The sequence below is a fragment of the Mustela lutreola genome, chromosome 2 (assembly GCF_030435805.1).
Source record: "Mustela lutreola isolate mMusLut2 chromosome 2, mMusLut2.pri, whole genome shotgun sequence".
Classification (NCBI taxonomy): Eukaryota; Metazoa; Chordata; class Mammalia; order Carnivora; family Mustelidae; genus Mustela; species Mustela lutreola.
Window position 1 is genome coordinate 90,750,972 of NC_081291.1, and position 12,365 is coordinate 90,763,336.

At 45.7% G+C, this 12,365-nt stretch overlaps 1 protein-coding gene across 2 annotated transcripts in view; it reads left to right on the forward strand.

The window, feature by feature from the left end:
* The window catches only part of RFTN1 (raftlin, lipid raft linker 1), a 192,843-nt gene that overhangs the window by 103,200 nt on the left and 77,278 nt on the right, over window positions 1-12,365 (forward strand). For both annotated transcript variants that reach the window (XM_059162543.1, XM_059162542.1), the window contains exon 4: window positions 1,135-1,243. In XM_059162543.1, coding sequence (XP_059018526.1) covers window positions 1,135-1,243 — 109 coding nt within the window. The remainder of the gene's footprint in view (window positions 1-1,134; window positions 1,244-12,365) is intronic.

The following is a 12,365-nucleotide window of genomic DNA, read 5'->3' on the forward strand; positions in this document are numbered from 1 at the left end:
TAGAGCTCCTCATAAGTGGGCTGAGAGAGCCCTGCTCACCCCTTGGCCAGTGGGGTGTGGCTGTGCTAGTGCTGGAAACCCCGGACAGAGCCCAGAATCCTGGTCCCTCAGTCCCGATCCCCGTGACTGGCTAGCCAGAGAGAGAGCGTGCACGCTGTCATACACTTAACAGCAATCCATTTCCTCTTGCCTTATGCCTGGCTGGGTGGGCCAAGGAATCACCTTCCATTTCGGATACTTGTGTGGCTTTCAGGAGTTCCTCATGCCCACATAAGCATCATGTAGGAGTCCCTCAAAGGGAAATGGTGGGAGTTCCTTCTGGTGATCACTTCCTACTGGCTCTCCTGAATGCACAGAGTGTCCCATCATAGGCACGAGGACATGGTGGGAAAGAGGGAAGCAGCTGCGCCACCTGTGTGGGGACACGGCTGGGCCATGCTGGTCGGCTCTGCACCGACCAGAACCCTGCAACTGTTTGCCACAAATGACCTTTATACCCACTCTTTCCCCAGGACTTCAGTTGCCTTATATTCTTTCTTTAATGCGTCTTTAATTTGATGAATTTTGCCAGATTGCCTTCTGTAAGGGTTGAACCTTTTTAAAGTCTCTTTAAATTAATTTTAATTTCCTAAGGGCTATTAGAATATATTCTTTTCAGAAAAAGGGAAAAAAAATAGGGATATAGCCCCTAGATCCAGCTCCCATGCAGACCATCTCCATCCCCCAGAGGTAGGTGCTGTTAGTGGTTTGGTGTGTCTCTTTGTCTATGCCTTGTCAGATATTAACCCATGGGAAATAAATATTATAGGAGTATGTGCGTGTTGTTTAATGGATAAGCTATACTGTCCTAAATTTCTATAATGGTATGTTTTCCTTGATACTATGTATAGGTCTTTCCATGATGTGTATAATTAAGTAAAATATATATATATATATGTATATAAAATTTGAGCTTTATTATAAATTATTTTTCAGCAGTGCTTTTCGACATTTACTTTCAGGAAAGATTTTGGGGTTTCATTGAATACCCAACAATTCATATATATATGAATATATATCATAAATATATGATATATATATGATATATTCATATATATAGTACAAAATCTTTATGTGTTTTTTTCCTCTCTTCAGATCTCAGAAAAGTGATCTTCACAATGAACGCTACATCTTGGAATTAGATTGCTGTTCCTCCTTAGACCACCTGACAGGCCAGAAACTCATCCCAGAGTTCATTAAGAAGGTGAGCCCTATGGTCAGGGGACAACTGACCAGGTTTGCAGTGCGAACTGGTGTGGGATGGCTTAGGGCAGTTCGGCCATACTCCACAGGCTGGGGTAGGAGCCAGGGACTCCTTGGACCTGGGTCTCTGAGCAACCCTACAGGGATGCAACCCCCTACTCTGTACACACATGGCTCAGGCTAAAGATGACTCAGAAACAAGGTAGCTTCCCCCCTTCCCAGGCAGGCAGGACCCTGGACCTTATCTTTTAAGGCTGGATTGGCAGAAATGGCTGATAGGCCTGGGCCCACTGCTCAGACTCCCTTCAAACCTTCAAGGTGGTGTGACCCACACCCCCCAGCCTAAATCCCACCTTCCACTTGTCCTGTGGGTCTTCATTGCCATGAGCCACCTTTCTTTCTAGTGCGAGAGCACCCTGGAGTCCTAAGGCCACTGGCATGAAGTTATACCGGAGAAAATTGCCTAGTTGCAGGAGAATCATTCTCTGCCCAGTAATGTGTCTGGTTTTGAACTTCTCTTCATGCCCTATGAGGTTTCCTGCCTCATTGCAGGGTTCACTTGAGTTTCAATACAAAATATACGGCCGAAGGAATGTCCTTGCCCAAACTGGGACTAAGTTCATTCCTTAATGCTTTCCTTGTTCTCTCTCACCCACTCTTCCACGGTAATTGACAGTTCCCTATCCCATAGAGGGGATGATGCTTTGTTTGAGATCCAGTCTGTCCATTAGTGAACTCATTAATGAATAGTGTTGGCCATCAGCTTTGGGCGAGAACTAGTCCTTGACCCCTTGGTGCTTGGACACAGAGGATGAAACGCCTGTGCTCCCTGACCTCATGTCCTCATACCTAGAAGGCAGACCCGGGAGGAGGGAGGAGGCAGCAGGGCGGAAGGGCAGCAGATACCATGTGGCCTGGCTGTCAGGGAGGTCCCTCGTGCCAAGACAGAAAGGATGGATAAGGGTCCCCTGGTGATGGGGCTGCACAGGAAAGGTTGGGGAGACCTCCAAACAGAGGGAGCAGCATGTGTGAGGGCCTGGTGCAAGAGCAACTGAGGGGAATCAAAAGATCAGAGAAGCTTTGGGGGAAGTAAGGGAGTGCAAGGGTTGGGGGTAGGGGCCAGGATTCTGCTGTAAATGCCAGGGGGTGGGGGGAGTGGTTTGCTGTTCAGAAGAGTGAAATAATAGTTTGTTTCTTTAAACACCCAGTGACTCCTTTGTTGTTGGTTCTCTTCCTGTCTGCCTGCCTTCAACGTTGATTGAGTGTTCAGGCTCAACAAGGCCTTAGAAATAACCCCCTGCCCTGTGTATGGTTGGGGACTAAGACCAGGAGACTGGGTCAACATTCCTGATCATTTTACTGGGATAATGGAGACTCTTTCTGCTCTAGTGGAATTCAGATAATTACTTAAGAAATGGGGGTGGTGGTGGTGTTGGAGAGTAGGGAAGGAAAAAATGAAACAAGATGGGATCGGGAGGGAGACAAACCATAAGAGAATAAGAGAGTCTTAATCTCACAACCCCCCACCCAGGGTTGCTGGCGGGAGGGGAGTATGGAGTGGGTGGTTGGGTTATGGACATTGGGGAGGGTATGTGCTATGGTGAGTGCTGTGAAGTGTGTAAGCCTGATGATTCACAGACCTGTACCTCTGGGGCTAATAATACATTATATGCTAATAAAAATAATTAATTAAAAAAAAGAAATGGGCGGCAAGGCATTTTTTTGTTCACACATGCATAAGCCGGACAATACAAGTGTTTGTATAAGTCACGTAGATGTCTACATAAAAAGGGCCCTCTTTTCTGGTGATGCAGATAAAATGCTCTAGTAGTGATATATATATCTAGTAGTGATATATTAAAGGTGGAACTTGCCCCATGATCTGAGTACTGGGGAATAAATCATTTTAGAAATAGGCTTGTAATCAAGAGTGGGATGCTTGGAATATTTAAGGGGTAGGTGGGTAAGGGGGGCACCCGAGACTTTGTCCATACTATCAAGTGTGCTCTTGTAAAAACATATGATTTGAGGGCTGCCTGGGTGATTCAGTCAGAGAGCAGCCAACTCTTGATTTCAGCTCAGGTCATGATATCATGCATCATGAGATTGAGCCCTGTGTTGGCTCCTTGCTCTGCGGAGAGACTGCTTGGGATTCTCTCCCTCTATCCCTCCCCCTGCACCTGCGTGTTCTTGCTCTCTGTCTCATGAATAAATGAATAAATCTTAAAAAAAAAAAAAAACTAACAAAAACCCACATGACTTGGTGTTTTTGTCTTAAACAAACCAGATCACTGGCATGACTGTCCCATTACACTGTGCCTGTATCAGGTCTTAAGGAGAAAGCAGCCTGATTAGTGGGCACCCAGATACTGGTGTGTGTAGTGTTTATAGTGCAGGTAGACATTTGTGTGTGTGTGTGTGTGTGTGTGAGAGAGAGAGAGAGAACACACATGTGTGCACATCAGTATCTAATAGTTCATTTGATTAGCTCATTCTGTGCTTCTGTAAGAATTATGTTTTTAACACTTTGAAAATTAGATACTTTAAAAAGCCCATTGGTGACATACTGCTCCTGCAGTGCCCCTGGTTTTCCAAAAACAAGCATTGGGTCCAGGCAGACTAGACAACTTGCACACTAGGAGATTTCTAACCCACAGTTGGTCTTCTTCTGTGTATCCCAGCATCTCTCCTCTCAGTCCCTTTAAATAAAGGGTTGGTTCATGGTCATGGTCAGCAGGCACAGGTAAGGTTTCCTGCCGATGGCTCAGGGTTGTTGAGATTGTCCCGCCATTTGTCCCTTCCTGTCCAGTGTGGCTGAGGGCCAGACCTTGGAAGGATCCAGCCACTGGGTCTGGGCCTCCTTCTTTCTGCTCCTCTTTGTTATTGGACAAGATTTCTCGAGAAGGCACCACTTCTGTGTGCAAAGAGCAGAGGGGAACCAAATATCCCTCTGTAAGATCAACAGCCTATTCCAGCTGATGGCAGAATTTACACATGTGTAAATTTTTCTGTCATCACACAGGTAGAAGACCCTGGGAGCTCCCTGGGAAAAAAAATACTAAAAACCACTTGTGTCTTTTCAGTAAATATTTAATGAATATCCTGGTCCCTATTTGTATAGAGAGAGAGTGGTGACACTTGTTAATTGCCATTCACTTAGGCCAGGATGAAGCTGAGCCACTGGCGGCTACAGCTTACAGTCATTACTTTTTATCTGGGTCATTATTTTGTGTGAAATAATGGCTCCTGTTCCTATGACAAGCAGATCCATCTTACGATGAGATGGTAATTAACTCATTTTGTCATTGTACCATCACACAGGATAAGCTCATATTCTCTGCATATTAGAATTAAATTCAAAGTGATTAGATTTTTTTTTTCTTAAGAACAAGGGCCCGCTATTATTTTTCCACCGAATGTTTCAAATTAGCAGAACTTTTGGATAGAGAACATGGATGGCAGGAGGGAAAGGCAATTTCATTATTTTCCACAATTAGGAAAAATAAAATCATCTGTATCTGTGTCATGTAAAATTAGCCGAAGGTGCGGTAATTTTCAGGCCCTCTCCATCATGATTTTCTGCAGAGGGCGAAGGGAATTATATAAAGATGACTCTGTTCCTTTCAGTGCGGTCTGATGATTTCTCTGCACACTTTAGCTGCTCAAATTAAATCTGGGCTACCGCTTTTTGTTTTTCCCCTCTTGTTTCCTGCTGTGCTCCATCCAACCAGCCCTTTCTGTAAATTATTTATTATGGATGACAAAACATTTAAAAGGCAGATTTATGGGCAGACTCAGAGAGACTGTATGTTCCAAGTCCTGGAACCGAATGCTCCAGGGACAAAGAGTCTCAAGGCTCATGGAGAGCCGAGGGGCTGTCTTTGCTCCTATGAGACAAAGATTTGGTCACCAGGTACTTCCGGAGCCTGTCTCATGTGGCTGGTGGATTTGTGGGGCCTCTTGGAATTTCCTGTTCTTCACAGTTCCCAAGGAGATTGTAAAGAGACAGAATGATGTCATACAAAGGGCTTACATGTTCATCTTCGAATTCCTTTATGTTCTTTGGAGCTTCTTGGGAAAGTGCTCAAATGTTTGGAAAACCCTTTGAAGATCTCAGAGTTGCACACATTTTCTGGTTTGTGTTTCAACTAATTCTGGTCAAGGGGCCTGACTGGTAGTGGTGTCTCCCTTCTAGACAGGAGGAAAGAGCTCTGAGAGGAGGAGGGCTTTGCCCAGGGGCTGGGACTATTCAAGGATCAGCCCAGGGAAGGTCTTTCTACGGGTCAGCCAGCAGTAGACGGCAGTGGGACTCAGTTGGAGCAGGAAGGTTCTGTGGGGAAGGTTTTAGAGAGGTGTCGTATACAGTGAGGGCCCTGAAAAGCGAGGGGTGAGGCCAACTATATTGTTCTTGGTAAAGATAAGAGTGTGGAATGAGAGCTCAAGGCTGAGAGTCAGGTTCTGTTGGGCTGCAGTTTGAGACGAACAAAGGGAAGAGGAAGCCTGTTCTGGGCAGTGTTCTTTTGATGACTTGAAACAGCGCCCTACTCAAGGCAGCTCAGGAGGGCTACATCGGGGTTTACTATAAAGATGGAGGAGCTGGCTGGAGCCCCTGCAGCAGAATACAGGGGAGGGGGAGAGGGAAAAGGAGGACTGACAAGGGGGCAGGGAGGAGGGGGAGGAGAAAAGGGAAGGAAAAGATTGGGTTCTCTGGCTGTATTATATGCTGCTGACCCATATTTATGTATCTATAGGTTTATTTGAATTTTAAATGGAATTTCACTGCACCGAGGGAATTTCTGTGTGTGCCAGACACTATAGTCTTAACCCCCATCTCATCCCCTCTGAAGGCTTAGCCCCATTTTATAGGTGGAGAAACTGAGGCACAGAAAAGCTATGCAGTTGGCCCAGTTACAACTCTGAAAGGTAGAACTAAGGTCTGAAGCCAGCCTGTGTGAGCCAGAGGCCACGTTTGTGACCGTTAGGCCATGTTGTCTCTTCTGTGTGGTGCTCAGGGACTGAGGAGGGCTGTCCCAGTTGGAGGAGAGACCGAATGGGAGGCGGACAGGTGTAACTGGGTCCAGTACATGGAGACAGATTTAGAGCCTGGGTCTCTAGGCCTTGCTGCCATCAGAGAGAACCACACTCCAGCCATTGTCCAGGTGAGATGTCAGGGTCTTTGCCCTCAAGCTCTCAGCTCTGGGCTCTGCCCCTTAGGTTCACACCCCTTTATGATGGAGCGGGGAGCACTGACCCACACGATCATCTTAGAACTAGGTCTGTCTAACACTGGATCCCAGAAACATTGGAATGTAGGCAGTTGAGGGGAGATGAGGCTGACCCCTGCCTTGTCCTGTGGGGGCCAACTCATGGTCAGAAACTCAGTGGCTTGGTTTAAACTAGATGGTTGTCCTTTCAAAAACCAAATGGTGCTGCTTAAGTCTTGGCTGTAAGAAAAGAACTTGACAGATCTTTAAAATCTAAGCAGCTTCTTTTAATGAAATAGAATATCCTAAATCCTCAGGATCACGAAACTTTGCCTGTAGTATAAAGCAAATGACTCATCATTTGCTTTCTGTCTGATTGTTGAGCGTTAGGGCCTCGTTTCTACAAGTGTGGTGCAGAGAGTTTAATTTTAATTAGTGCAAGGCAGGAGAAATACATGTGAAACGCTTCCCTTACATCCCTACATCCCCATCTACCCCCAAGCCAAGCAAATTGTGCCATTTTAAAAAGGTGAATCTGTCAGGAGCGGGGGAGGAGTGAAGGCAGAATGGCGTGTAAATGATCATGTCCTCAGAGTGGAAGACAGAACTGGGGGGCGGGGAAGAGGCTGGGGTGACAAGTGAGGCATTGCTGGAGGAGAGGGCTATCCTGTTTGCTTTAGTCTCCAGAACTTAATAAACATTTGTCAAGGGAATGAACAAATTAAAAGAGAAATTCAGAGGAAGAATCATTAAGATTGTTTCATAGAAGGGGAGGGAGGACCCTAAAATGACACTCAGGTGACTGAAGTGTGAGGTAGGGTCACTTGTGAGGATGGGGAACACACAGCATGAGGAACCAGAAAGGTAACGAGGTTGGTGATGGACTTGTTAGGACTGAAGAACTGGTAGTACACTCAGAGAACATTCTAGAAGACAGTTGTGGTTGCTGGGCTGGACTTCAGGAGGACTCTAGGAATGGAGCTGGTGTCATATGAGGTGCAGTCACAGAGGCCCACAGGATCAGTAGGCAGTGGCAGGTGATGACAGAGGGGAAGGAGGTTCAGGTGGTCATCTGGGTGGCACAGGCCCATCTCAGAGGGGTAGCCACCACTCAGCATCGACTCACTGTTGCATAGTGGAAATACCAAGCCAGCTGTATTTTGGTTGGCTAAACTTGCTCTACAGCAACTTTAGAGAAATTGATAATGTTTTTATTTTCTTACTATGAAGTCCCTGGGCTTTTCACCATAAGCTAATCAAAAAGTTTAGAACTGTAAGAGCTAGGTCAGTGTTTCTCAAATTATCTGTGGTGAAGGACTAGTTTCTTTGTTTCTTTGATTTGTTTTTTTTTTTTAAAGATTTTATTTATTTATTTGACAGAGAGAAATTACACTGAGAGGCAGGCAGAGAGAGAGAGAGAAGGAAGCAGGCTCCCTGCTGAGCAGAGAGCCCGATGTGGGACTCGATCCCAGGACCCTGAGATCATGACCTGAGCCGAAGGCAGCGGCTTAACCCACTGAGCCACCCAGGCACCCTGATTTGTTTTTTGTTTTGTTTTGTTTTGTTTTCCAGTCCATTGAGAAGTGATACTTTAGAAAATACAATTAAAATATGGTGGCAGTGTTGAAGAGCCAGAAGAGAGTCTACATGCTCACTCTGACTTCATGCACCTATCTGGTCATGGATTGTTAACAGAAAGTTGGTGGAGCAGCAGTGAGCTGAGAACCACACGTTGAATAGCCACTGGTTGAGGTGGCAAAGACTTGGATGGAGTCATGACCTAAGAACAATTGTGCTTGCAGAGGGGAGAGAGGAGAGCATTATGGCTAGAGTACTGGGGAGGACCCAGAGAAGAAGAAAAAGAAAGAACTTCTCTGAAGTAAGGGGAAAAAAGGAAGAACATGATGTCACAGAATCTGGGGTAAGAGAATAGTACAAAAGCAGGAACGAGGTCGAGTCAGCAGCCACTGGTTGGATGACCCACTGGGTTTGGCCACCAGAAGCTATTGGTTAATCTTGCGAGAGCAGTTTTTAAGAGTAAAGAAGGCCTCCCTCCATGGGTTTAAGAGCCTATGAGTTTGGAAAGAGAGAAAGGAAGTGGTGGCTCAGGATACAGGTGGAGGAAGTTTTGTTTGCTGTCAGTGGGAGCTAAAAGCTACCAGTAGAGAGGAGAAAGTTAAAGTCAGAGGTGAGTTAAAGGTGGAGGCAGGCCCAGGTTGGGTCAGCCCAGAGACTGGGCATCAGCTGCTGATGGGACTGGATGCCCAGTCCTCAGGCTTGGGGAGGTGGTAGGTGGACCCTCATAGGCTTAGATGCTCAGAGTGGAGGGAAAATGTTAAGTCCTGCTGCCTGGAGGCCTCTGTTTTCTTATCAAGTGCCTTTCCTGTCCCAGCCCCTCTTGATCCTCTGTCCCCTTGCTATTTTCTTTGACTTGAGACCTTCCTGTTCTGTCCAGGAAACTTAGCTGAAGTTAATCTGAGCCTGAGGGGAGGGAGGGAGCTGTATGTTTGTCTAGATCACTCCCCAAAAAACAAGACAAATTCTTCGTCTTCATTGGCTCTCTCTGCATGAATCCAAGATCTGGCAGCAGTGGGCCAAAATGCATTCTTGCTTTTTTGAACAGATCATTGAGGACCCCTATGTGGGGGCATCCAGGGATTCCTTAGTGAGCCAGTGCAGGTAATGTCCCTAAGTCACATGAAGTTTACAGTGTAGCTGAGGACACAGACATGGAACAGGTCTCCTGATGGAGGCATAATCACAAATGGTTAATGCTCCAGAGCAGAACATGGTGAGAGACACTGACCCAGGCTACAATCTTCTTTGTACAAAGAAGTGGTGTTTGCACTGCAATCTAAGGGGTAAACAGGGAGAGTCGGGGCTAGTGGTTAGGGAATAGCTTGGACAGAGGCCACAAGGTGGGACAGAGCACATTTGGTGCAAGGAATGGGAAGGAGGCCATTGTGATTTGACCGCAGAAAGGAGGGTAAGTGCTTGCTCACTGAGGCTTGGGAGGTAGCTAGGACTCACCTCTGGGCTCAGGATTTGGGTCTTACCCCAAATGCAATGGAAGTCACTGGAGGGTTTTAAGGAGGAGCTAAAGAATGATACCAGATAGATACTTTGGGAAGAGATGTGAGGACTAGATTGGAGGCAGGAGTAGGTGGAGTTAGGACACTGTTGGAGTATCTCTGTGTAGACGATTGGAGATTGTAGCTTCGCTTACAGTTGGAGTGGAGGTGTGGAGAGGAGGTTTGACTTGAGAACTATGGAGCCAAGGAACTCAGCAAGGTAAGAGAATAGTACAAATTGGATTGGGTCACAGGGTGTGGCGGAGAGGAGCAGATTTGGCCTGAGCAACTATGGACCAGGGCCTTATTTCTCCAGTGCAGGAGCTCACGGCAGCCATCTGGGCTGGAGACACCAGCTGGAAAATGCTAATTGAAACTTGATCATGGATGAAATCACTGAGGAAGGAAGGATGCTGAGCCCTGAGGAATTCCAGCACTGAGTGCCATGCAGAGAAAAGAGGCAGAAATGAAGTCACTAAGAGGTCTGAGGGAAACTGGAACAGAGAGGGCAGTGGAGGTTGACAGTATCTCAGCAAGGGAGGGTTGTCAACCCTGTTCGTGTATCAAGACTACAAATCAGAAAGGTGATGTGGCCATGAGGTCATTGGCCACCTCTGTGGAACATGGTTTGGTGGTTTTTCCCTTTCCAGCACGCAAGGCCTGTTCCAAAATATCTTTAGGTTATGCTCAAAAGGCCTTTCACAAGGCCTGTTCCAAAATATCTTTAGGTTATGCTCTAAAACCACTGTCCTTTACCCTATAGAACTCGTGTGTGTTCCTGTGTTCTTCCTGGTTCTGAGGTTTCTAGTCTTGTGAAGTGGGTTGGGTTTTTTTTTTTTTTTTCACTTTTAAATTTAAGATGTTCTTCCTTTCCATGGGCTTGCTGAATTATCTTCATTGTTCTCCTTAATGTAATTTTTTATTAAGTAACTGAATTTTAACACCCGACAAGGGGATTAGAACTTGCCCATGTGTGAAGCATTGCAATTATATGTAATTTTTAGCTTTTGCAACACATAGTGCATGAAATAATAATAATAAGCACACTTGTAGGTTAAAACGGAAACAGAATTAACTGGGGATTCCTAAAATGGCAGTTAGATGTGTCTAGAGCAGAAAGCAGCCTGTTCTTGGCTGTGTGGGCAGCCTGTGGTTGTCAGGCCTGCATTTCTTTGTGGTCTTTGCAGAGAAATTGCCCTAAAACCGAGGAATCAGATAACATTCTAGGGGCTAGTGGAGCAGACAAAAGACTAGAGGGAAAAGAGAAAATATGTCAAGAGAGGTGGCTAATAGGCGCCAATGAATGTTTTATTCTAGGGAGAAATTCAGCCTGGGTGGATGGCTTCCCCCCTCCTGGGTTGCATTTGGCCCAGTGGGAGGCTGATATCTTTTCCATCCCCACTTGTGGGGAGAAGGCTGCCAGGGCGCATACAACTTTCTCTAGTTTTAAGAGTTTTAAGGAGGAGCCGGATGCTTGGTTGGCTGTAGGCAAGCCTGTGAGGTCCTGAACCTGAGGAAGATGTGTGCTTCTCCAGGACACAGCTGTGGCCCCACTTGAGATGTACCTCGCTCTCACAGCTATTGAAGTCGGCATCAGAAGGAGTCTGACTGAGCTAGGATGGCCACCACGTTCTAGTTCCCAGTGCCTCCAAACTCTGCTTATAGCAGACCCTGATTTTCCTTTGGGGCCGATGGTAAAACCTAAAGGAGCTATAGATCTGGAGTTCCTTCCTCTTAAGCCAGTGCCTCTTGAAAATGTGCCTTTCCTGCAGTGCTCCTCAGCAAAAAGGGTGCTGTAGTCCACGTGTTTGGAGAATACACATGTTGTAAATCCTCTTGGAAAGGGTCATGATGCTCCTCAAAAGAGTTAAGGTTCTGAAAAGGTCTTCAGTAAGAAACCTGCTTATTTACCTCACCTGGGCATTTCTCAGGTATAATTTAAGAACTTTCCCCTTGCTTCTCCTCTTTCCCAGACACCTATTTCTGTCCCCACCAGGGACAATCACGGGTGGTTAGCAGCAGAGGGGTCAGTCTTCTCTCTTTTTACAGTGGGATCCTAGCGTCTCCCAGCTGCACACAATGGCCATCGTTCACAAGCATGAAAGACTTTATTGCACTTTCTCTGTTCTACTAAAACAGGTTTTTATGCCCAGACAGACACTTGGTGGTTCCTAACCCTCCCCCAAACCTCTAATGAAGGGAAAATCTGGAGCAGAGCAATTTAAAACTCCCTCCTCTCTTTTGTCACTCTAGAAAGACATGTGCTCAGCGCCTCTGTCATTCTTCTTGCTTTTTAGTAACACACATAGCAATCTTCTAACACATAGTCAGCAAAAACTAGGTCATTGGATTTGTTGACCGCTGTGGAATCATAGATAGCGTTTGCCCAGCTGTCTGGGTCCGTGCGTGCTTATCTGACCACGGGCCTTTAAAAGAAGCACTGGTTTCTTGGGCACGTTTCCCCTTTTCTTCTTTCTCTCCCTCTCCCCACCCTGCACTCCACCATAGTTGTTAATCAGATCTTCAAATATATTGGTTTTTCCAGCTTTGATTTCTCATTCTTTTATCTCTCCCCTGTAGTTGCTAATCAAAAGTGGCATTTTATTCCTTGGCAGTGCTCTCCAATAGAAATATAATTTCAGCCACCCATGTAATTTAAAATTTTCTGGTAGACATGTTAAAAAGGTAAAAACAAGGGTGGAATTAATTTTAGTATTATGTTTTATTTGGCTATGTTTAGTACTATGCTTTATTTTATATATATATATATATATATATATATATATATATATATATATATATAACATAACCAGAATACGATGTTTCCAACCTGTAATGAGATATTTTA